Source organism: Trachurus trachurus (assembly GCF_905171665.1).
Source record: "Trachurus trachurus genome assembly, chromosome: 19".
NCBI classification, from domain to species: Eukaryota; Metazoa; Chordata; class Actinopteri; order Carangiformes; family Carangidae; genus Trachurus; species Trachurus trachurus.
The window spans coordinates 7753797-7779565 of record NC_139913.1 but is presented as its reverse complement, the minus strand read 5'-3'; the positions used below and the strand labels follow the sequence as shown (position 1 = coordinate 7779565).

The 25769-nt window shown below is 40.2% G+C and overlaps 3 protein-coding genes across 3 annotated transcripts in view; 2 read left to right on the top strand and 1 right to left on the bottom strand.

Annotated features, from left to right (window-relative positions):
• Positions 1-638: 638 nt before the first annotated feature.
• On the bottom strand, positions 639-4168 carry anapc16 (anaphase promoting complex subunit 16). The gene is made up of 4 exons (XM_083993779.1): positions 4067-4168; positions 3701-3854; positions 1419-1493; positions 639-1322 (listed from the first exon to the last, which is right to left on the bottom strand). The coding sequence occupies exons 2-4, from the start codon at positions 3840-3842 to the stop codon at positions 1213-1215; spliced, it is 327 nt and encodes a 108-aa protein (XP_083849905.1). The 5' UTR covers positions 3843-3854; positions 4067-4168; the 3' UTR covers positions 639-1212.
• Positions 4169-4414: 246 nt separating this feature from the next.
• On the top strand, positions 4415-17365 carry ascc1 (activating signal cointegrator 1 complex subunit 1). The gene is made up of 10 exons (XM_083993839.1): positions 4415-4659; positions 5065-5167; positions 5273-5370; positions 5452-5630; positions 5882-6015; positions 6759-6878; positions 6988-7112; positions 7688-7761; positions 10144-10277; positions 16829-17365. Exons 1-9 carry the CDS (start codon positions 4545-4547, stop codon positions 10258-10260), a joined length of 1065 nt encoding a protein of 354 aa, XP_083849965.1. The 5' UTR covers positions 4415-4544; the 3' UTR covers positions 10261-10277; positions 16829-17365.
• Positions 17366-21260: 3895 nt separating this feature from the next.
• Positions 21261-25769, top strand: part of LOC311003156 (testican-2) — a gene marked incomplete at its 5' end in the record, with an annotated part of 43227 nt that continues 38718 nt past the window's right edge. The window contains one exon of the mRNA XM_083994841.1: positions 21261-21443. Within this exon, the coding sequence (XP_083850967.1) occupies positions 21261-21443 (183 nt within the window). The remainder of the gene's footprint in view (positions 21444-25769) is intronic.

Below are 25769 nucleotides of genomic sequence, written 5' to 3'. Positions count from 1 at the left end.
AAGGGGATGTTGTGAATGGGAGTCATCATCACCAGGTTTTTTGTTAAAGGGGGAACAAAATGTTTGTTCCCTTTTCCCCCCATTCCTATACTGTACAAAGAATGTGAACTCAAGTCGAATTCTTCTGCTGCTCAAGAAAAAAACACAAAAACTTTTGCAAACTATGCGCAAACAACTTTTAAAATTAAACCATTCAGTTTGCAACATACTTTCTTAGAAACTAGAACGCAGTGTTATTTATAAGATGAACTGTTGAACTTATAAAGGGAAATTTAAGCTCCAGCTAGAGGTGTGTCCTGTAATGTTCAGGGCCGGCCTCAGACCAGTACATTCTGTACGTTCCCACCCCTCATTTGCCTGAAAACATTCATTCCCTGAGCAAAACACCCCAGATCTGCACGTTTCCTCACTGTACACAGTGTACACACCGCAGACGTAACGCTGAAACAATCACATCAGTGAGTTTCAGAAGTACATTTTCAGCGATAGATAGGTATGCAAATGGGGACAACGGAAAACACCACAACACAAAGATTTAAATGTCTGTCAGCAAAGTAATAGAAACAAACACATTACAGTTAGGACTAAAACTATACGACATAGGGGGAAAACAAACAGCAAGAGACTCGAGAAAAATGTCCCAAGTATGACTTTATTTACATGCTCTCTTTGTTTTCGCTCAAGGCTGTTGGAGCAGGCAGCGATGAGGACAGAGGAGGATAGACTGAACAGGCACCAGGTTTTCAGAGTTATGAGTTACAGTGCAGCCATGTGAGAACACAAAGCCTCACTTCAACAGATTTATTACGTTACCAGACCTTTTTTTTTTTTTTTAGCTTGAGGCCAAGTACAGATTGAACTGGCATGATAATTTATTGTCTTAAACCATCTGAAAAATCAATGAACAGCCTATTACAAAACTTTAAATGGCTTAGTTATTAATGTATGACAATGAGGTTTTTTTCCTTGACAACGGTTTATTATGGTATCCTGGTTCAAATATAAGAAGTTTTGTGTTTACAAAAAAGCATACGATAGTAAAAGTGACAAAATAATACAACTCACATTCAGTTTCTCCAGATAACATTTCACACTATATTGAATAAAAACCACAGAGGAGGAATATAATTTATGAACTGATATAATCCATCTTCTTCCCTTTTCCTTGTATTTGGCTGATCTATTAACCAAAAGGCATCTTGAGCTCTTTATTTATGACGGTGTAAATCCCAAAAGCTGTTCAATGGGTTTATACCGCCACTCATCTGCTTCAAGCTCCTCCACCAAGCTGGCAAGTTTCTCCATTCGAGACACTTGTTGATCTGGAAGAATATAAAAAGAGACCATTAATCAGGACACTAATCTTTATTGGTGCAAGCAAAAATGAAAAATATTTGCATGTACAGTTACTGGCTTACCGTGTTTGACCTGTTTCAATGTTGAGGCAACTTGGTAGCTGAATACAGACTCACATAAAAATCTGTCAGACCCATCTAGAAAGAAATAAAAACAAGTTAAGAAGTTCAATAAAATACTTATGAATAATTGAAAAAGACATAACTGCAACCTTGGAAAATGTCAGAACAAGGCTTTCATGCTACTTTAGAGCCAAAAGAGTTTAAATATTATGTAATTCCAGCAATTATATAAAAGGCCAATAAGAGCTTTGAAATAGTCCAAATACTAATCACACGAAAACAAAGAGAAACAGCTTGAGACCTTGGTGTAACTGGAGTCCTATTCACCACGTTGTTGGTTGTTTTTAACCTTGCAGCACTCACACTCTGCCAAACTAACTCTGTTAATTGGTGTATTTAGAGCTACACAGGCAACAAAGATGGAGTAAACAAGTCAGATGGCCTTTCATTCCCACAAACAAATCCTGTGTGCAGGAGCAATGACGAGATAGTGAACAAAGTCGAGTGGGTGGAAAGGTGCAACTGGCTGCTGGTACAACAAGCTTTATGTAAAGCACAAAGACACATGTCCAACCAGAGTTTGGCTTGTATGTATGAGTCACCTTGCATGTCCAACAGACACCTACATAGCTCTGTGCCGTGTCCGTCGGCCTCAGGATTTGAATGATGAAAAAATAACGACAGCAATTGTTTGACAGCCACAAACTGAGGCTCTAGTTTCAGGGTGGCTCAGCAGTTCATTGCATTTAAAGACACAAAGACAAAAAGGCACGGCTGCTGGGCGTAGTGATTTCAAAAGAGCAAGGAGTTCAGAGTATTTGCTTCATGTGTTGTAATGTTACATAATTATACATGATTTTTTCCATAGCCTGGTGAATGTGCAGGTCACAACTTCTCCACGAGAGCATTTTGGAGTTGTTGGATTGTGTATTTGATGAGTTTGATGAGGGACAGGGGACCAGTACCGTTCACCTTCATTGTGTTCGCTGAGCAGCAATCCTAAGTAGAAAATTTCCCTTGGAAAATTTTGAGAGGGCCACGAGAGCTACGGCTGGGGTTGCCATCTCTGTCAACATGGGAATCAAACCCACGACCTTATGGTCAAGACAGAGCTAATAAGACAGACACATGATCATCTTTCTATAAGCACTCATATTGAGGAGCTGTAATCACATAAAGTTACCTGTGTGTATCTGTGTGTGCAACTGTAATCACATAAAGTTACCTGTTTGTGTGTGTATCTGTAACTGTAATCATATAAAGTTACCTGTGTGCTGGTGTTTGTGTGTGTCTGTGCGTTTGTGACCGATGTTGTTGGTTCGGACTTGCCCTAGGCGTTGATCGAACCCGTGGCCTCCCGCACCACAGGCGACGATGCTAACCGTTCCGCCAAGAGGTTGACAACCACTTGGCAAATTGGTTAGCACGTCCTTTATGGGTGAGTGAGTTTACTTCCAGTACCGCTAACCGCCACAACCTGTCACTTCTCCTTACTGGTACCTTGTGACTGTGGCACACCCGCTGACCTCCGTTACACGTGTGTGTGTATCTATAACTTTAATCACATGAAGTTACCTGTGTGTGTTTGTGTGTGTGGGAGAGGAGTGTGTGCAAACTTTGAATACACGTGCATGTGTAACTTACCTGTGTGTTTTGATGTGTGTGTGTCTGTAACTGTAATCACATAAAGTTACCTATGTGTGTTTGAGTGTGTGGTTGTGTTTGATAGAGACCTAAACTAAACCTGATGGGGTGCCTGAAGCAATGTTATAAAAGTTTAAAAAGCAGCCCATATTATGCACAGAGTTTTGAGAGAGAAATCAATTAAGTATGACAGGGAGCAACAGGAGTAATAAAGTCTGACCAGTGCTCGGGGCTTCTGCAGCTATTTCATGGCTGTAGGGGCCAGTGCTTGTGGCGATTGCCCCTTGGCCCTAACAACATAGTTATTTTCTCTGATCATTGAAGAAGACTATCCAACATGTAATGTTAGTATGACTGACATTTGACAAAATAATTTAACTGCTGAAGTTATGATGGAGCAGGCAACACGAAAGCAAAAAATGTCTCAAGAATCAGATTAATACATGAAAGACAAACACAGAGTTTGTCATGTTGCACAGGAAAAAGATTTGTGTTAGGCTATATTTGGGACAAGAGAGGACAGTCTGTTGATGAGCCACACGACACAAACACAAAACAACACATAGCAGGGCTGTATCGTAGGACTTAACAGCAGTGATACCCCTACCCACAAAGCCAGCTAACGTGATTAATCTTACCTTCCATCATTTCACCTGCTCCTTTGGGATATGTGTACAATACTTTCCTGGGGGGGATGAGCTCCGAGGCACTGAATCCAGAACCAGTGACCGAGCTTCCGCTTACACCTCCCGCAGAGGAGGACGAAGAGGACGCCGCCATCGCCTTTTAAAACTGTAAAATACACACACGGAGGGCTCAGGACGATTGTTGAGCTTAAACCAAACCAGCCTTCAAACGCTACAAGCAACTGCTACAACTACTAGGCGGCTAGCAAGAAAGCTAACTGTCCTGGTTAACCCCAATGGCAACAATAACCATCCAACTTTGATATTATTTGATACAAGATTGGGGTAATTAAGCTGTTTTATAACAGTATAACTTACCGTCGATATTCCAGTGAATATAAAATGACTTTAAATCCGTGCTGTTGTTCTGTTGTGTGTGTACTTCTTCTTGTCTCCCTTCTGGTTTACGACAAATACTACGTTTTACGTTTCAAGGGCTGGCGTGACAACAGACTCCACAACGACGCGGATGGATTCCTAGCGCCACTCTACGCAGCATTGGATGTGCATGTCCATTTGTAGATCTACGAACGGCGTCAGCGATGCGTGAACGTCAACGTACTCGAACGTTACACGATGAAGTCAGTTTCAGATTCGACATGGGAAAGGAACGCAGATCTCTCGCTTCTTTAACCATCTCCTCAGTAACTGAATGGGAAACTGACTTCAGCGTAGTGAAGTTGCATGTACCCATAAACTGTAAATACACGTAGATAGCTAGCAAAGTTAGCAGTGACGCTTGCCTATGTTGTTAGTTCGCTGAAGTGTAATTAGCTAACTGTACCAAGTTTACAATATGGAGGTTTTACGACCAAGTCTCATTAATATAAATGGAAGAGTGTACCGAAGAAATGTCATTAAGGAGGAACAGTATGAGGAAGAAGAGGATTTCTCCTACATGGGGCCACCAGGTTAGTCAAGTGCTAACAGCAAGAATATTATACACCTAAGTTAGCTGACTAATGCAGTGTTTTCCTGCAATACAAACTACATTAAGGACGAGGTGCTGTTTTGAAACTGTTTCAAAGAGGTGTCTGTGGTGCTGTTTAACCGTATTGCTTTCTACATGATGTCTGTGTCTATATGACCTACCCCTCAACTGTATGAATGGGTTGGAGAAACGAGTAGGAACACCTGTCAACACTAACCAGGTCAACAGCACCACAGACCACATCTGTCATAATGATTTTACAATTTGAACCATAGCTAAACATCTAAACTCCCATAAAGGAGCATGTGGCCTATTGCAGGATGGCTGCATTAGACTGTATTAGCCACAATAATATATTTGTACATTTGTGATTTAACATTTTTAGAGAGCGAAGATCTTGCAGAAGATGAAACCTGTGATGCCCACTCAATTGAAAAGACTGATAAAGGATACCGCTGTGCCATTGACGTCCCAAGTGTTCTTTACAAGTGAGTTAATGACAAAATGCACTATGCACTCAATGCAAATCATAATTTGTTTCTAAAAAGCTTAATGTGAGTCTATGTTTCCTTGTTTTCCCCATTGATCCTCAGATACATCATTGGTAAGAAAGGAGAGACACGCAAACGTCTAGAGTATGACACAAAGACATCAATCAACATCCCTAAACAAGGAGTGGAAGGACAGATTGGTGAGGATAGAGTAAAGTAAAAGAGATGAAAGGGCATGCTCTGAAAGATTTTTTTTTCCAACTTTTCTTTTCTTTTGACAGTTATCACAGGTTCCCACAAATCTGCAGTCTCGTCAGCACTCACGCGAGTAGAGGTCCTTGTTGACAGTTTCAGGAAAAAGCAGCCTTTCACACACTTCCTGTCATTCCCTCTTAATGATCCCAAAATTCAAGAAGGATTCCTGCAGTTTAAAGACGAGGTGTTAAAGCAATGTGCACAGGTATACTATTCTTATAATACATAATGAATAATGAAAAATGGCTTATTTCATTATTTTTCATCTCTTATTTACTCACAAATGCAAAGTTTAAGACACATTCTTTGTTTATTGTTACAGTATACTTAAATAATAAAAACAGATTCTGATTGTGAGGTACAGCGAATGCAGTGATGGCTGTGTATAGTTTAAAACCAACACATGATATTGTCATTAACTTCTATGCCCATAATTTGTTGTAACCTGATGTGTAGGATCATGGAGTAGAGGCAAGCATCTTTCAGAATCCTTTAAAGCTTCACCTGACGATCGGCACCCTGGCTCTGTTAAATGAGATGGAAGTGAGAAAAGCATCTGAACACCTGCAAGAGTGTCAAAGATTCATCAGGTAGGGGCTGGACAAAGTTATTGTATCGCAATCGCACTACTAAGATTTAAACCAAGCATCTAAAAATACTGTGTTTATTTGAGATTAACACAAGACTCTTTGAAGACACAACTGAAGTTATGATGAATATGGTGCTATTCTGTATTTTTCTTATTGTTAGAGAAGCCCATGAAAGCCAAGACTGTAGTGAATCTCTGTTATGATAAACATGGAGACTGTAGTTAAAACTAGTCTTCGACAAATAAAGTATTAAGACCTGCTTGGGTAATATTTTCTAAACAGTTCTGTTCCCAGCTGTTTTTCAGATGAAAGTTAAAGCAGTAGTTCCTATGCAGTGGATGCATTCTGAACCGAGTACCACACACACGCTGGGAAAGTTGGAAAGTATTTAGAGGCAGATTGTTGTATAAATGCTTTTGGTCCATTCATGGGGTTTGTTGAAAACAGAACAGACTATCAGTAGCCTTATCCTTTAAGAGTTGCTGAACTCTCTTCACGACGTTAAAGATAAAGATTAGATTAAATTAGATGCAATTAGATTGGATGTGATTGTGTAGAATAGATTAAACGAGGTTACACTTAATTGTCAGAAAGTCCAGCTGCACACACCCACAGCACAACAAGCTCTTAATAGACAGCTGCAGTGTATTATTCTGTCATATTGCTTAACCTTTGGTGTGAAATGTGTAAAGAAAAACAAGTGTGCACCTCCTGAGTGTGTTTTGTGTTTGTCTTTTCATCAGAGACATCACAGAAGGAAAACCTCTGCCGCTGGAGGTGAAAGGTATAGAGTATATGAATGATGACCCAGCCATGGTGGACATCTTGTATGCCAAAGTCAATGTGAAGGACGGATCTGACAAGTGAGTGGAGGAGTGAGAGAGAGAGAGAGAAAAAAAAAGCTGAGATCTCACTGTTTAAAAATGTTCCTGCTGCTTGAAGTTTCTGCTTCTGTGTTTTTTCACTCTGTAGGTTGCAATCAATCGCAGACCAGCTGGTAGAGCACTTTGTCTCTCTAGGGCTGATGGTCAGAGAGTGGGACAGAGTGAAGCTGCATGGCACTGTGATAAACACGCTGTTCAGAAAAGACTCCACAGGTAAATAAAAACATTACGCAGACATGTCGAGCTAAACGGCGCGAATGCAAACAGCGTCTGAGCCAGAAGCTTGTGTGAAAACAAACTTATTGACCCGCTGTGATCACACTGGTAGTTCCTACCCTAAACCTATTTGCCAATGTCCCCTTATTATCTTTTTGGCTCGGACTGGAGCTGCAGTGACGACAAAACTGAATCTTGAACAATCACGGCAACAAATTCCTGCAGAGTGGCAGCATGGGGCAGCTACTTCAGTGTTTTGGCCATGGCTCTGTTTACGTGCACAAAGCAGCGTGTTTTTCCAAGTACCGTGACAATGGTTTCATTCATTTTTGCCATGGATCAAGTCCAGCCCCAGTTCTCAAATTTGTACTGGGCTGAGAAACAACACAGCCGGAGAGAGGCCGTGTCACTGCTCACCATGTTCACCAGCATGGGTACACATCCTATTAAAAACAAGTGTTTTTTTTCTCTTTCGTGCAAACATGCTCATTTAATCAGGAGATAACAAATCTGTATTTTCTTTGTCCTATATTCTATTGTTGAGTTTGTCTTTAACTCTGGTGTTTTTACAGTTGAAGACACAGGTGGCCCAGGAAGACAAACCACCAGTGAAAGAGAGGCTTTTGATGCCAGAAACATATTGAAGGTTAGAAACAATTTACTCCTACCTGCACTTTCAAATGACTAAATTACAAACAACTTGTACTCACTGCTTGACAGCTGCTCTCTCAGATCTGCCAGATAACAAATTACATTTGAACATTTTAAAATAGTTTGTAGCTTTAGTCCAAATGTGAAACATTTATATATTGCTTAAAAATGCCTTTAAAATCCTATGTATGATCATTGTGATTAACTCGTAGAAGAACTTTAATTGTGAAAACACAGGTAAGATATACTATGGGAGAAATCAGAAACGGAAAACTAAAACATACATGGAACTGATATATATACTCACTATATCTTGCTTTATAAAGGCAGCTGCAGCAATACTGCACTTTATAACTGATGCAACTCTGTCTGCATATTCCCCATACTGTATATGGATTTTTTCAACTTTTCTTGACATTTCCACTGCATTTGGATTCCCACTGAGATCTGGGAGTTTGCCAGTTTTCAGGTCTTTGAACAGAGCGATGTAGGTCTATTGGTAGAGCAGCACAGAGTCATGCACAGAGGAAATATTGGGGCTGGGGATTTCACTCTTCACTCAACTATTGCTAAAGGTGTTTTGATTTCAAGCTTAAACTAAACCATTATGTTCTCAGATTAGTTGCGGTGTAAGCTTTTAATTTGGTGATCTTCTAGGAACTGGTCATGGTTGCCTCGATTTCAGAACAAAAATAACATTGATGACTTTCCCCCCTTCAGTCTGTAGTAGTAGTGGGAGGGGGCACTGATTCATCCTTGTTTATCATGAGCGCAATGGGCAGCTGTGAGAAAGTCTCTGTTGTCTAAAAGTGTCACATTGTCGGCTCCACTGAGGGCTGTATGTGTCATTAGCCGTCATTACCGTGTCATTTCTCTCGAGGACATTAGACTCTCTGTATTCATTACGAGAGGCACATGGCAACTGAGAAGCCAAGGAGTGAAATATTATATCAGGCTATAGAGAAATACAAAAACAAAAGGGGGGAGTGATCATTAAAGGTACTGAGCACACTGACATCAAGCCTGTGGTAATTTACATATTTGATAAAGGTGCATCATTGAAGTAAGTTATGTTATTTCTAATTAAAGCTACTTATTTCAGTTGCATTTACATTAAGTTAAAAAGGACATTATCATCCAGTGTTTTTATTCATCTTTTAGTATTTTTTTCTTTGAGTATGATTCTCCATAACAATGATTGCTTGTTTCAGATGTACTGCATGCTAAAAATGGATTCCAGTGAAAGGTCTGAAATATTTAGGGTAAGGTTATTGTTAAAGAGGAAGTAACACATAGGATGCTGCAGCATGAACATTATATTATCATTGCTCTGAACAGCTACAGTCGACCCATGTTGTTTAAACGTGGGGATAAAAGTACATAGTCTGTCCTTGAACGAACCCATTGTGTTGCCTTCAGTTGTGTAAGAATAATACCAGATATAGTTATTAAGCCTTTTTTCTCACCTCCGCACAGAAAACCAGTCGCTGTGTGAAGTGGGTGTGAATGTGGATCTGTGGTTTCACAAAGTTTTATAGAAATTGTCCGACACAGTCGATCCAATTCCAGCGTCGGGGAGGTGATGAGAAGCTTTTCTACTGAGTCTACTCCTTCAGAGCGTATTGATTAAACTAGTTTTTTTGTCCTATAAAGTTCAAAGAGGAGAGTTATGATTGATTTTTTTTTCAAAGCAGACTATATAAAATGTTCCAGGAGCAGTTTCTTTGTGAGTGAAATTGACACTGCCGATAGAAACTTCTGAAATCCACCATCCCTTCTTCTCGGGTGCAAGAGGTCGTCTTTGTTTGAATACCAAAAATCCACCATTTTCTTTTCTCCTCTCTGATAATGATACAAGGTTGCCTACTCAGTGCTCAGTGGCCGGTAACCATGGTGATGCCATGTTTGTGACTGAACTCTGCAGAGTTCAACATCACATCAAATCAAATCAAATCAAATCAGACTTTATTGTCATTTTGTTGTTACCAAGGTAAGAACAAAAAGAGAAGATGTTTCTCGGAGATCAATAAAAAGAGAAAATAGAATAAAGTAGACAAATAAGGAATAAGACAAAGAAAATAAAAGAGCTACAGCAGACACTGAGTGGAATTTAAAGTGCAGCAGCGATGAGCCTTCAGTTTTTGTTATAAAGTCTCACAGCTTGTGGCAGAAAGGTGTTCAGCTCTTGCACCTGATGCTGCTGTAGCGTTTCTGTTTGGGCAACATCTGGAAGAAACTGCAGGGAGTGGGCGATGGGTCCCTTACAATGTTCAGGACTCTTTTTTTTTTCTTCCCTAAATCATACAACTGTATTTTTAGACTTAATTGTAATTCAAATTTAGTGCAAAAATGAATAAGTTTTGTTTTATGATTTCAGAAATTTGCTGCTTATCGTTTTGGAGAGTTCGAGCTGAACTCTGTCCTGCTGTCCCAGAGATATTCAACAGATTGTACGGGCTACTACACCTCTTCAGGGAGCGTCAACTTCTCATGAACTGAGCCTAATCTGAGGTAAGAAATTAGAAATAAAATGTACATACATACATACAGTTCAGAAGATCACTGACACAGACTCCATGGAGTTGTCCAGTAGGTGGCAGTGTAGGACTCTTTAAAAATTGTAGATAACTTAGCTACACCTGAATCAAATTCTCCCGTTTTATATAAAGTGCTTTGAGAGCAGTTTATGGGGCAAAATAAAAACGATCAGAGAGCAGAATGATTTGAAGTTTCAGACTGAAGCTCAGTCATAAGATAAATGCATGCAAATCCATTCAGAACGGAATTACTGTTTTTGTACTTTTGGTCTCCTGACAATTGGTTCTCTTCAGGGAATTCAAATGGAGTCAAATGGCATCAAAGTAAATGACAGAAAACACATTTTAAAGGAAGAGAAGCAAAAGAAATCATAAAAAAAAAAACTTCATCGTGCACCCTACTTTTGTCTCGACTACCAACAAACTTGCAAAGAATGAAAATGTTTTATTGAGCATGGGAATCCCAGTCAAACATTGTTCCTCTGTAGGCAGTGTTGTTGTTAAGATGATAGAGCGACTGTGTGTATGAAATTGGATTATTGAAGAAATATAAGTCTAGCAAGATATGGAAATGAGTTCCAGAGGAGTCTTGTCCTCTATTATCTGTTGAGATGTGACAGATACATAATAAATAACATTTTATTGAACACAGTGCTGAAATCTAATAAAATATGTTTACTTAGTAAATCAAATGAAACAGAAGTATCACAAATGTGTAACTAACTTGATGTCATATGCAAATACTTTACTTAAACTTTGATTAGGATTGAACATCAGATTAACTTCATGTGCATGATGTGATGTAGTGATAGTTTACACAAATCAGCAGGACATACAAGAGTTTAATTCTGGCTGCTCATTCCTGTATGTCATTGGCTGATGTACCTCATATGTTTTCTGCCTGGACATACATGAAATCAGTCTTACTTTTTTGATTTTGTAACTTTGTAAGTGATTATTGTCTCGCTGTAAACCACAAACCGTTCTTTTAGCCTACACCAGCTGCTCTATTTGATAGAAACTCAGACTTTTACAAACAGCTTACGAGAGGCAAGCTTCTCATGATTCAGTACTTTTGATGTTCACTGGAAAAAAGTCAGAATAAAAGTTTCAAAAATAAATTGAGTAAACGCGAAACACTTTGGTAGCTGCTGAGACATGCTGGTAGGGAGCTGGTTTCATCCACACACACTACTGGATAATAAGTATTACCCATTTCCTTTCATCCCACTGCCTCATGAATGTGTTAATGCGTCACTGACATGATTTATTATAGCAGTCTGGGATTTCTTTTCCCCCCCCGTCTTCTTTATCAGTGCCCTTCCCACACGAGCCACAACCTTGTTCCCACTCCCGTCTGTTCAGTGTGTCAGTGAATACAGACATCGGACACAGTGTCTGGACACTTGCTCTTGCCGTCAGAGTTTTTCTTTTTTTCTTTTTTTCCCAGCCGATGCTCTGCTTGGCATGCAGGAGGGGCGACTGCAGAGTGGCCAGAAGTTACATTGATGGAAACTGAGGGCACTTTTTGTGTGTCAGCTCTGTCATCCTGTGCTGTCCACCCTCCCCATTTCAGCCGTGGCTTGATTTATTTTTTTCTCCTATGCTCCTGGAGCTGTGTCAACAGACACCATTAGACAGGGACATGCTAATTTTCAGCATCGGAAAACAGCCAACCGGTCGGCCGGCCGGCCAGTCGAGCTGTCCGTGAATTGACTGTTGCACCGTACGGCCACGTAATTTATCTTTTCAGACCCAGAAAAAAGGCCTAATTATCTGCTGCCTGTCTCCTGAGAACATGCTTGTTAGTGGGTCAGGAGGACACATCCAGCTTAACGCCAGTCTAAGGTAACCAATACAGTCAGGAATTGCCAATACTATCGCTCACAAGAAGAGAGAAAGAAAGAGAAGTATAAAGTTAATACCGTAAAAAAAATTCACTGAGAATAGAATGTCTGTCCTTGTTTTTTTTTATTAAGGTTGCGTTGGGCAGATGTCCTCTCTAATGATCGCGCTGAGAACACATGTGAAAGACACGTACGTCACCCGTAGACACAATCAGACACTCAAAACAGATTTCATGTGTCAGGAGATTCCAATACAAGATGTTCACGCTGATGTTTGTTTAATTTGGCATATGTGGGCTTTGCCTCACGAACTGGGAACATATTGGATAATCAGCCACAACTGGATCAGTAATTTTGTCTTAAAAGTTGTAACTCTTATCATTTATAAGCACTATGTAACATTTGATTAATGGTGTATAACACACTAGAGTCTTATAACATCTCCTATGAAGATATTTAATGTATTGACATTAATTTAGATGTGTTTATACACCAGCATGCCATTACAGGAGTTATAGTTGTTGACAGATGTATTAAAAAAACACAACATTTGCTTGGATATTTTATACATTGCTCATAAATTCTAAATATGTGGGACTTAAAGTGAAGTGTTGTGGAAAAACACATCTCATATTTTTTCCCAGAGCCCAAGGTGACGTCTTTAAATCATTTGTTTTGTGTGACTAACTGAGCAAAAAAAAATTTAAAAAAAGCCCAGAGACGTTTCATTTACACAAATGACACAAAACAGTGAAAAGCAGTAAATTCCTGACATGTTAGTGACTGTTGCTAAATGACAGACGTAACGATCGCTTCAGTTTCCGTTGACACGATTATGTGTTTTCTTCACATTCCAGTTTAATTTCCCCCAGATTTGCATGACGATTGATTTTTTTTGACGAAATCATGTTGCTGTGCATGTCTGTGTGGGTGAGCCTGCTTACGCGCTGCCCGACATAATACACCCCTCTTTCCTGCTCTCTGCCTGTCTCCGTCTCTGCCACCTCTCTCAGCCTAATTAGTCGGCTCTTTGCTTCCTGCTGTGGGAACTTCCAACATGACCCTTGAGACTTCGAGACTAGCATGTGTCCCTTTCAATAAACCAGATAAATAAGACCTCTGTGACTCGTTCTGCGTTACCGCCGCTGACCTATTTCCTCTGCGAATTTGCGTTTCAGAATTTCTGAAGATCTGAGGAGACACGAGCTGGATTTTAATTAAAATGTTAAACAGTTTAGTTGTCTTCTCAGGCGTGTGTGCATTCGCTTGTTTACATGCACTGATGAATCCAATGTGGTCTGAAGTGCTGCTTCACTTGCAGCCATTGAAAACAAGCCTTCACACTGTAAAACCAGCTGCTATATTTATTTACATTTTCTTAAAAGTGAAACCAAAAGCAATCGCTTATTTTAGCCCGTAGCACTGAAAACTTGCAGTGAACCACTCAGTAATGGGAATTCATATCATGTTTGGTAACTGAAGTCCTGCAGTATCTCAGCCAAGTATTGTTTTGGCCTCAATCCAATTTGCATATTTAATTTCATGCCAGTTTTCAAAATAGCCTTTTTTTTTTTTACGCAAAGGCTGTTTGAAATAGGTCTTGCTTGATCAATGTCAAACTTTTTTTTTTTTTTTTTTTAAAGCACATTTCAGGGGGGTTTTGATATGCAGAACGGCACTGTGCAATTTTTTCATAGTGTAATTAGAAATGAAGTTTTCAGTCAGGAGAACTGATGTTGGCATTTGCCGGGGGGAAAAGGACGGTGCTTGACAGACGTGGCCTTGTAATCAATTGGTTATGTTTGATTTGTTTGCTGTGGTTTGTTTGAATTTCATGATATGTTTGATTTGCATGGAATCGATTATGAAACATATAATATCTTCATGAGGTAAGTTTTACTTATCAGGTTCATTTCGCATAAAATATTTTTGAACTAAGTCCAGATAAGGCGAAGGAACAAACTCTTGGTATCGTGTTTTATTCTTAACAAGCTCCAATAGCTGAGGAATTTGATTAATCCAACACATCTATCCACAGGAATTTACCAAGGTGCTCTATAAATGATCCAGCCAGACAAAGCCAACAAATCTTTCAAATTAGATATCGTTAGCTGTGAAAGTATGACAGCCTGCTTTCCCTTTGATTGTTCTCTTATGTTGGATGTGACTACCCAGTCAAGTGTCACCGCTGTTCGAATTCCACACTAATCACTCTGTCACTAATGGCACGAGCGCCCTTGATGTACAGCCAAGGCTGGAGTATTTGAAACGTCTAATCTGTGTCTCCGGCGAGAAAGCAGGTGATCCCTGCAGCAGCTCTTTATCATTCAGAGTGCTGCGTCTGGAGGCTGCCTGCAGCTGTCCGTGTCTGTTTACTGCTGGAGGCATTCACAACACAGGGAGGAGAGGCGCAAAGCCGAGTGTGTTTGAACAGCAGGTAGTCATTCAGAGCTGCTGTTTACTTTATGTACACCTCGCACAATAAGAGCTTAAAATAGGCCTGCAACAAACTTTCATTACCGATTAATCTCTCCTATCTGTTTAATCTATATATAAAAAAAGACTGTTACGATGTCACATGGCCCAAAGCTGATAGAGACAGTAACAAACCTTTACATTTATTTTAAAAGCTGTAAGTGGTGCATGTTTGGCATTTTCTCTGTTTAAATGATTAAACGTTTCATTACAATCTTTGGTTATCAACTGAAATATCAACCAATTGCAGCTGTTCACATAGCAACGCCAGCAATGAGGGAATGACTTTGATTGACAGAACAAGCTGTGTAAAGAAAAAATTAACATGGCATTAAAGAGAGGTGGTGAGCATGTTAGCAAACAGTTAGTTACCCACATACACATCCAGCAATCACTGAGCAACATTAGCATTCAATTGGAGGTTAACCGTGCTGCACGGGTAGCATCTAGTCAGATCTTAGAGGTTTGAAAAGGCTGCATGTCTGGCTTGGAAGTAACACAGAGAGCAGTGGAGTGAACTGGAATCACCATAAAATCAAAACAATGAGCGAAAGATTGCTAAAATGCCATATATAGCTCAGGGGAGCTGCAGAGTAGAGTCCTACTGTTACTGTGTATAAGTCATGATTAGTGTCATGTGTGAGCGTAAACTAGAGATAATAACTTATGTTCTCTTGTGCAACTTTGATTTACCATGATCGATTAATGGTCAATATCCAAAAGTGACGCTTCGCCGCTGTAAACACGGAAGCTTTAAAATTTAAAACAAATCCTCCCCCCGACTTCCACTCAGATGTTTTACCCATCCGCTCCAAGATGCTGCAGAGGGGACGTCTCTTCCCACAGCAGTGCATGCTGTTTCTTATTGGTAGGATGTACTGTAGAGTGAAACTGATGGGGGGATTTGACACTTTAAGTAGTTGCTATAAGCTTCATAATGCAATGGCTAAAAATAAATCATCTACTGAGACTGAGCATGTCAAGAGTTCAAAATTAAAGCCAGCGTCTGTCTATTGTGTACATTTGATTGAAAAAGGTGCTGCACTCTCTTCCACCCCTGCTGCAGCCGCCCGCAGAGCCAGAACAGCAGCCGCAGCGCTCGCACGCAGCTGTCAAACTGCTCTCAACCAACTTTGCACTTTTAATAGCTGTGTGACCCAGTTTGAATCCAATTGAATTAAATCTATACACATTTATAGCAGCTCCATTTACAGCTGTAAGTCACTCGAGATTACTCACTAAATGTGTCCCGATGTGGTTTATTCTCCCCTCAACTTTTTTTCAAAATAACTTCTTTTGATGGTTCTCCTATCCAGGAACGTGCTCTCAGGCTATATTTTTCTCATGCAGACTTTTACAGTGGCGGCACCTATCAGAGCCTGTAACCGCCTCACAAACGAGCATCAGTAGTGGCTGTTGTAAGAAATACATTTGCAGCATGTGTTTGTCTTTACTCGAGCATCAATATTTAATTCTTTAGTAGCCTCTTCTCTTCTCACCCAACTTTCTCTCTGTCTAATTCTTTACCTAACTGCCTTGTGCAGCAATAAAGAAAAGAATACGTAGACTAAACTCCCCATCCTTGTGGATCCATAATATTAACAAATCTGTGTGTTTGCCTCTATACAGAATTGATAAACTCTCATATGGCTCATATCCATACACTATACGGACATAGACATAAACATATAGAAAATGTGAGTAAGTACACATACTCACACTCTAATCTAGATGCATAACATATATTATATATATATTATATTTAATCCACTAAGAGATAAAAGAATAGAAGTAAATTCCTTCTATCAGTGGTTTGAATAGAGTAAGAAATAAAAACGTGTAGCGATTTCTGTCCTTTATTGGGTTTTCTTATATAAACAACTTGTACCTTAGTAATAGATTATCAATTAGATGGTCAACACAAACAACTAAGGTAATCAATTAATGGTTTTTGCTCTTTGTTAAGAAAAAACGCCAACTTCTTAAATGTGAGGATTTTCCTGCTCGGCTGCTTCATTTTAGTTATCTTCTACATTGAACAGCTTGTAGATATAGAAGGCCGGTCCTGTGACTTATGGGAAATGTGATGAATTTTTCTTTCTGAATAATGACAATGCATTAAAAAAGTAAACAACCGATTAATCATTTGTGCTGCATTTGGATACTTTAAAGTACAAATATTGATCACCGATGTGTGTTGCAGGTCATTGATCAACATGGGAGCAGGGAAGAGAAGTTGTTCACTGATGTTGGCTGATGAAGGAGCTCTCGGCTGGCAGCAAAGCACTGTGGGAAACCAGTTTCCACCAGGTGATGAACATGAATGGACTCGCAACAAAGAGATATTTCATCTTTTTTGGAATCTTTTGTTGAAATGGGTTGTGGGGGGAAAAAATTACCATTTGTTTGGGTTGATTTATCCTTCATGGTAGCAGGAGGTGCCAGATTTTACTATTCTGTATAAATTTTGACAGGAATAAATAAATGTGTGAAGCATCCACCCTTGGCCTCTTGCAATTAATTGTTGTGTACTGGGAATTCCTGAAGCGATACTTACGGAGCTGTTACATCATGTGAGCATATGTACGGCCTTGATAAGCAGCGAAGCTCGTGTTTGGCCTCATGAGCTGTTGGTGAGACAGAAAAGGGATGTGATGTGTTCACATTTGTAGACAGCAAATATTTATAGATAAGCAAGCTTTTAAAATTTTGCTGCAGTCTTGTCTGATGTTTATTCAAATGAAGCTTCCACCCTGTACTCCTTTGTGTAAACTGATTATGCTTGGAGAACAGGATAGATACATTTTTATCAACATCTGCCTTGAGAGGAGCTGATTCCATCGGTTAATCCATTTACAATTAAAAGCACTCTTCCGCAGCGCAACTCGATATGTAAAAGAAGCAACTCCACACAACTTGTTTAACCCAGACAAGTTGTTTGAAGCTGCTTGCATGTGTTAAAAAAAGTAAAAAAAAAAAAAAAAATAAAAACATAATATTTTTGTCTTTGAGATTATTCCTGAGTCAATCAAATAGAGTGTCAGTCAGAATAAATCCCACTTTAGTGTCTGTAAAGTGTAAAACCAAGAATTGGTCTCATGGAACAAGTTCAGTGACAAAAACGTTAATGTAAAAAGTGTGGATAACATTAATGCAAAAAACTATATATCAATTTGACACGTTTGTATGAAAAAATGTCTACGTTTTGTTTGCTGCTTCAAAATACAATGACAGTGCAGCTCTTGACTATCGGGGTATTTTTCATCTGGAAAATGTAGTTCAAATTCAGACCAAGTTCTTTTGCTGCAATCACTAATGCTGCACCCCCAAACCTGCAGGAGCTCATTTTTCTTCTGGGACCAAAACACTGAGAAAGAGCCACATCCTTATGAGTCAATTGTAGGGACCTAAACAGCTTATGCAGGATCTTAGTCAGGAAAAAAATTGTGATTAACCCCTACTGTATACAGAACAGTATGTAAACACATCATAGATCCTAGGTAGAGAGTCATTTGTATTTTCTGTTGGTATTTTTAAGATAAAAATGTCTTTACCATCATCAATATGGGCCTTATCAGTTGAACAAAAATACAAAATGACCATCTTTGCATTCAACGACGACGTTGCACGACTCTCAGCCTGTAAAAGGCAGCCGGGGGCCTCATGGGAGCACGAGAGCTGCAGTTGAATGCTAACAAGATAATCTGAGATGTGACTTAATTTCATGGCTTTTGAGGTTTGCTCGCCACTGTCATTGAGACAGAGAGGCACAAACTGTCTCTTAGTAATTTAAAAAGCAGATGCATTTGTCGAGGGACTCTCAGTGAGCAGATATAATCTAAATTGAGAATTTATAGGGGGAGGCTGGAGGTGGTTTACTGGTACTGTTACGAGACCACAGGACACTGATCACTGAGAATTCAGTCTAATCAGTGAAGCAGAAACTTGCTAGAAAATCATTTTTGCCTCTACCATACAGTATGTGCTGTGAGTATAAAAAAATGGCCTGCTGTGTGATTACTGGTCCTCAGGGGCCTTTGGTCACTGTGCTGCTACTTCAGATACTGATGAAGTAGAAGTGGCGAGCTCATAAGAGCCCTGTGCAATAAAAAAAAATTAAAAAATAAAGATCCTTTGAGTTTTCTCATCTTTAAAACTTCTGAAGTGATGAATGACTCAAAGCCTCTCATCAACATGCTTTTCGATTTGCTGTTGCTGTTCTTGCGCATGTAGGATTCCCTTAGGAAACTTCCTCCGCCACAGTCCAGAGAGAGAGAAAGAGAGAGAGAGAGGCTTCCCAATAACATCTTAGTCCTTAAAAGTTAATGATGCAAAGCAGAACGTGCTCTTTAAATGCTTCTGAGCGACCCATTTCAGCTGCTGCACGGCCATCAATCTGCAGCACATTCATCCTGATCATGACACGACTGCGGACGACCTCTTGATTAACACATCATGTCCAGCTTCCCGAGCTGCTGATGTGCACAGCTGGCTGACGCTGCAGGACATTTCTCCTGCTGCCCTTGCTTCCAAAAAATCTGGAGCCATGTGCACACTCAGGAAAGCCTGCATCTGCCAAATCAACTATTTTGACAGCGGTGTCAGAGCGAGTTCGGCCAGCTAAGCAGCATCACAGGAATGTGATCCTGCCCCTGGCTACTGAGCCTTGACCAATATTGGTAACCTTAAACTAAAATGAGTCTTTGCAGAGCACTGGATTATGTTTATCTTCATGGGGATGAAATAGAGAGCGGAGGAAGCGAGAGGGAGAGGGCATCCAGAGTTTAGGAAGCTGCAGGAATGATGTGGGTAGACTTGAAATGATGTGCAGGTACACAGCATCGCTCTAGGTCACAGATTGTTGCAGAGAAAGTCGGAATATATTCCATCCTTCAATCTCACGATCCGTCTTTACAACATCATTTTGTGCAGACAAACATTGTTCGAAACCAACGAAAGACAAGTTTTCAATTTTCAAGGTTTCAGAATCAAATGGACTCGTCATGCTGATTTACAGGGAGATGTGTGAATGCACAAGGGTTTTCTATTTGATCAAGTGCTCAAGTTATACACTGAAAAAATGTGTCAAGGATGAAGTGATCAATTTGTAATAATCTCCTCTTTAACCTGAATGGAGAAAACTGTCCAGACTGATTCTGTCTAAACTGTTTTCTGTAGCAAATTCATTTTGAAAACCTTATAAGAATATCTTGAAATTGAGAGGGAAAAAACATGCTTATTCACTTTCTGTCATTGAGTCACAAGAGAATATTGATATCACGTCACGTGTGTATTAATTAAATGCCTCCAGCCCAAGCCGGTTATCTTAGCTTAGCCTAAATCCTGGAAATGGAGGGAAACGGCTAGCTCTGGTTGAGCCTGACAGAAACAAAATCTGCTCACCAGCTCCTCTAAAACTCCCTAATTAACATGCTGTTACTAGAAAACTATTGTATGACTGTTTACAGACCAAACAATGAGTTAATGCAGAAAATCACACACTGAACCGTAACGTAAATGGTCATTAGTTGCAGCCTTGGGAAATGTTGTGTCATGTTTTTTTTATTTCTTATATAGCAAAGTTCTGCATCTGGACTTAAACTGACAGTGAGGCTTCAAATAAAAAGACTAAATAAGACTTTAGCCTTGAAATCTTTGAGCTTCTGAAGGCACGTGTTGTTAAACTTTAAAGCTATGTTAGAGAAAATGAAATGAGAGTTTTGAGTTTCAGTGTCGAACCACATCACCATAACGAAGGCTTGATCCGGGTTGGGCTGACTTGAAAGACTACGATTTTACAATATCACATCTGAAATGATATTGTCTTATACATTCTCTCTGTGCTGCTAATGAATTAATTAGGAATGAAATGGAGCTAATTTTAAGCTAAATTGAACCTCATTTGCCCAGAGGCCACTTGGGAGTCCTTCAGCACACCTCAGCAGTCTGTGGAGCCCATATAGTTATCGGGGCCCCGCTGCCTTATGGTATTAGCTCAATTGCAGCAATTTTCCCTCACATATTGTTTCAACTTTTATTGTTTAATTGAGTCGCTATAATTTCAGCCTGATTGCGTTACCCAGTCCTGCTGGCGCGGATATCAGACAAACACTGGGCTTTTTCCAGCAACATTTTAATACAATGAATAAAATCTGATTGATCATCAGTACAACAATAAACATCTGTTCCACTTGTATGATTCATTTGCAGTGTGACTATCAGGGTTTCTCTCTCTCTCTCTCTTTCTCTCTCTCTGTGGGTGTGTGGGCTGCCTGCCTATAAACAGAAATAAGCCAAAAGACAGAAGACATTGGAATAATGAATCCAAGTAAGCAGAAATAAATGATTAGTGCAGGATCTAATCTCTCCTTTAACTCTTTCTCACCCCTCCCTCCCTCCCTTTCTCTCTCTCCATCTCCTCCTCCTCTCTCCGTCTCTCCCTCTCTCTCTCCATTTAGTCTGTTGGAGCAGCAGCAGCAGCAGCAGCATCAGTAGTAGCAGCAGTCTTGTATGTGGATCCTGTGGGCTAGAGGACTGTAGCAGCAGCAGCAGCAGCAGTAGCAGCAGCACCGGGAGGAGGAGGATAACATCCCACAGCACCAACCTGCCCGAGCAGCCGAGCACCAACCACCACCATGGCCGGTGTGAGTGTGAGAGCCGTCGCTTGCCTGTCCCTGCTGGTGGGCATCTCTCTCCAGGTGGACGTGAAAAGTGGCAAAGAGGCAGGAAAAGCCGGGAATTTCATGGAAGATGAGCAATGGCTGTCAACCATCTCCCAGTACAGCCGGAAGATCAAACACTGGAATCGCTTCAGAGACGTGAGTTGTGTATTTAGTGTAATTATACGAGCGCGGTCTGTATCTGCTGGTGTTTGAGATGCTGCTGCTGCTGCTGCTGCTGCTGCTGCCTGTGGAGGCAACGCGGGGTTGTTGGCTCAGGTGATTTTTGCGCACAGTTTACTGTCGCTCTGAAGTGCACATAAAGCACAACATTAGCAGTTTGTACATTAGAAATACTTTTTTTTCTCCTTTAAAGGAAATGCAACACAGAATATCAACCTGTGCGCGTGCGTGTGCGCGAGTCTTATGAAATGTTAGATTTTTTTTTTTTCTCAAGGTGCCTTATTTACTGGTGATGTATCATTGAATTGATTGATATGGGCCACTATTTAGAAGAAAAAAAGGCATCTCATGCTTCAATGGACACTTTTATCTATGTGCCTCCTTATATGAGAGCGATTCAAAACACAACTCAAAGGAAATCTATGACATTAGCCCAAGTCTCAAAAGCCATTTCCAAGCTCCTTCTGGGGGTAACTGTGATGCTCAGAGCAGTGTCTGTATTCACTGATCAATACTCATCGATCTGCCTATTGCACATCACATGTAGCTGGGCTCACAGTGGAGGAGGAGGAGGAGGTTTCCAGAGCTTTCAGGCTGAAAAGCTGCACAGCAAGACATCAGCTGTGTCTCCTCTAAATCACAAATATCAAGTGCAAGGGAACAAACAATTGTTATTCTCCTGTGGATGTGTTGTCCAGACCGATTTCTGGGCTGTACAGGGACAGCTTTGTTTATTCTGTGCAGTCATGCCAGGAGGACTGCTCTCTAGAGATGAACAATAAATGAATTTATAAAGTTACAGATGGCTAGTGACCAGAATTGAGCAATATCATAATAAGAGCTGCAATCACAAGTTGATTAGTGATTGATCTGCAACTATTTTCCAAGCATTTACAAGAAGCTTTCTCATATCAAATTTTCTTATATAATGGCATCAAATAATGAATATGTGTGTAAATATAGATGTGAAATGTCCGACTTAATAACCTGGTAAATCAAGGTTATGCCAAATCCTGTAATTCCAGTTTAACCAGAGCAGCAGTGCTGCTCATTAATTTGCACCGTTGCTCACATTGGCCTGTAACACAGATATTCCAGGAACAGCTACCTCAGTGCAGGGAACACAGCAGAATACCAAAGTGGTATGCAGAACAAAGTGAGCTATTCTTTTGTTTCCCAGTGCCATCACATGGTTAAAATGATGTTGATGTTTCTGGCTAATGATAGCAGTCTTGTCTTTACTACTGAGGACAGAGTGGGATGATGGAGGCTGGATGTCCACCAGGCTTTATGTCACGTTGTCACTGTTGTTTGATGTGAGTTTGTGAGAAACGTTTTCCCACGTTTTTCACATAATACTGTGTTCTTTGTTTAAAAAAAAGAAGACAAATTTCCCCTCCCCTCCTGCAGGACAATGACGTTAAAGTTGGGCTCAGTCTTACTTATCAGACTGGTGCATCTCTTAAAGCAAAATCAGTACTACCTGTATATGAATTTCCTTCATCTCAGTACTTCCATATCACACAAAGTCAGCCTGGTCTAAGATGAAATATGTGCGCTAATATACAATTCAGTTATCTGTTTATTACCCAGGTAAAGAAAATGCAGTTTTAAACAACAGTCTGCAATAACTTCTCCTTTCATGAAGGTTATAATGTTGTTGAAACTGTTTTAGAGAGGCGTTGATTCACCTTTATGGTCACTTTGGAGCCTGATATTGATGTTGCCGCTCAAATGTATTGTATTATTCTGAGTGTTATTCTGAGGGCAGACTAATCCACCCTCATTGATATAAATGGGGTAATAGATTTTAAATCCCCCCCAGCTTCGCCTCTCTCCTCCTCCCATCAGCATCCAGAACACAACCAACCAGGGAGTAGCTATGTGGGTGATGGGATTCATGGTAAGAGGTCAGGGGGGTTATGACGCTGGGTGTGTCACGTCGATACAGTTTTGATGGCTCTTTGGTACCAAAAGACAGACAACATGGCATGAATCAGGATTCCTGACATCTCTGAGGAGGAGTGTGCTCAGATCCAAGACTCTAGTTTGACAACTGGATGGTTGTTTGATCTCATAGCTGAGAAATATCACCTCAGAGAGATAGTCTTATCAATGTCGGCCAGACAGTATAGCTACATTACCTGCTTTGACCGTGCTCGGTAGCTATATAGCTCGCAGGAATGTGTCCGACAGCTCCGGTTCCTCGGGGACACAGAACAGAACCCTGTTAGAAATGTTGTCATTGAATTGCAAATGTGTACTGTTATGCAAATTTGGAAATGATCTTTTCTGGTTTTTTGGAACGATTTACCATCACCTGTCTGATTGGGTCACTGCTTGACTGACAGGTGGGGGGTGAGCGATGTGGGATGGGGCCTTGTGCTGCATATCTGGGGCATGTTGTTAACCCTCCCCCCCTCCCTCCTCTGTCCTGATAAGATCTGTTGGATTTGGGCATCAGATGTGTCTTCAGTCACTGAATTTAGCTCCACGTGGCAAAGAAATCTTGACCTCATTATGCGATTGTAGAAATAAACAAAAAAGATGTTGAATGCTGCAGCATGGTGAGTGGTCATTATAGAAAGTCTCTTAAATGTTAAAGCAAAAACAAATCTTTCGACAAACTTTGATTAAGTTTTACTAGTCTGCTGTGGTATAATTAAGTGTAATTCATTAAACGGAAGAACAATGTGGGGGAGGATACCTTTTATAACCTCTGTGTTTGTGTGGTCAAACAAATTTAGTCAAGGCCTCCTCAAAGGTTTAGCATTGGTATTCAGACTAAAAATTCAAGTAATGAAAGTGAAGTAATGATAAGAACACACAGAGGATTTTTTTTGGAATGAGGTATAAATGGGACAGTAAAATATCTGGTAAAAAAAATAATGATTTAATTCAAAGGAAGGAAAAGACAATATAGCCTACCCTTGTGGTCTAATTTTCAAGATATGGTCCATTATTGTTTAGTGGGATGAGTGAAAATGTACAGAAGTAGCCTTAAACATAGCAGCGAGGACAAGTACATGTTAAAACTTTTACTTATTTGACACTTGAAAATAGCTACATTTGCTTTTTTTTTATATATACAGAGAGTCGGAGACTGGAAGCAGAAAATGGACCAATATCTTTAAAATTCAATAATCAACGGAAGTGTAAAAATGAGTGTTTTCATAGAGTAGTTACTTAATAGCACTAAATTGTAGCCTATTATGCTAATCACCCCCTGTCTTTCGGAGCTACACACTTAGCATACAAACAGGGTTAAAAAAGCTAATAATCTGGTTGCGTTTTTTATTTTTTGGCTATTTTATTTCACTATGATCCCACATGATGTGGTCAACAGCTGCATGGATTTGATTCATTGTCAAACAAAATGGTTTTGATTGGAGTTTACTAGCTTGGGGAATTCTGGTGCCCTTGGTTAGTCTTGCTTGTCCATGAGCATCTCATCAAAAACTCAAAGGCAATTGTTTAAGCACAGAACATGAAGGGATGTAATGCTGTAGGGAGACAAACAGTCAAATTGGCTTGGTTCTGCTCAGACAGGACTATTCTCTGCTGTACCGGGCAGTGGGATACAGCATCGGAAATGTGATGAGGTTTTGTTTGTTTACTAGCTGTCTTGGCAAACAGGTGGTGTGAAAATGGCAAGCAGGAATATTCATACTGTGTCTAAATAAAGCAGAAGGGAAAAAGAAAAAAAATCGCCATGTGGGAACACACAGTGATGGAGGTTTGATTGATCTGACTGGTGTTTAAATTGGACCACTGTACATATACACACTGGTTATCCAACATGGGCACATAATGAGGAAATGTTGAAAGGAAGAACAATAAGACCAACAGCTGCAGAAGCAGGGGGTGTTGGGATAATCCACAGCAGGTTACAGGGTGTTATACAAGCCCCATTATGACGGGCGTCCATGTTCAAGCTGCACTGAAAATGTCAATACATCAAATATCACGATTCTCCCACACACAATTCACCAAGGCCGAAGGGTTACAAATGCGCAGTCTGCACATTAAGTGAAGGTGTAATTAGCGGTTTGCATCTATCTGTTGAAAGGAACTTATTTGACAACTTGATGTTTTTTTGTCAGATCACAAGATCCACTTTGCATTCTGGTGTGTTTGGGTGAATCTGCTCAGTGGGAGCTCAGGCTGCCGCTCATGTGAACAATACTGAGCTGTTCATTCACGGCCAGATTCTCCCATCTCTCTGAGCATTGCAAAGAGGGAAGTCATTAAGGAGCTGTAGAGCCTTTCAGCCAACCACAGAGGGCTGTTTAAGGTTTGCAC

What these genes read in the sequence shown, in the direction of transcription:
- anapc16 (XM_083993779.1), bottom strand. Translation starts at nt 3,842, where the DNA reads ATGGCGGCGTCCTCTTCGTCCTCCTCTGCGGGAGGTGTAAGCGGAAGC. An exon ending in AGCAGGTGAAATGATGGAAG is followed by an intron (nt 1,494 to 3,700) that starts GTAAGATTAATC and finishes ATTTCTTTCTAG; the next exon opens with ATGGGTCTGACAGATTTTTA. An exon ending in ATTGAAACAGGTCAAACACG is followed by an intron (nt 1,323 to 1,418) that starts GTAAGCCAGTAA and finishes ATATTCTTCCAG; the next exon opens with ATCAACAAGTGTCTCGAATG.
- ascc1 (XM_083993839.1), top strand. Translation starts at nt 4,545, where the DNA reads ATGGAGGTTTTACGACCAAGTCTCATTAATATAAATGGAAGAGTGTAC. An exon ending in GTTCAGAAAAGACTCCACAG is followed by an intron (nt 7,113 to 7,687) that starts GTAAATAAAAAC and finishes GTGTTTTTACAG; the next exon opens with TTGAAGACACAGGTGGCCCA. An exon ending in ATGCCAGAAACATATTGAAG is followed by an intron (nt 7,762 to 10,143) that starts GTTAGAAACAAT and finishes TTATGATTTCAG; the next exon opens with AAATTTGCTGCTTATCGTTT.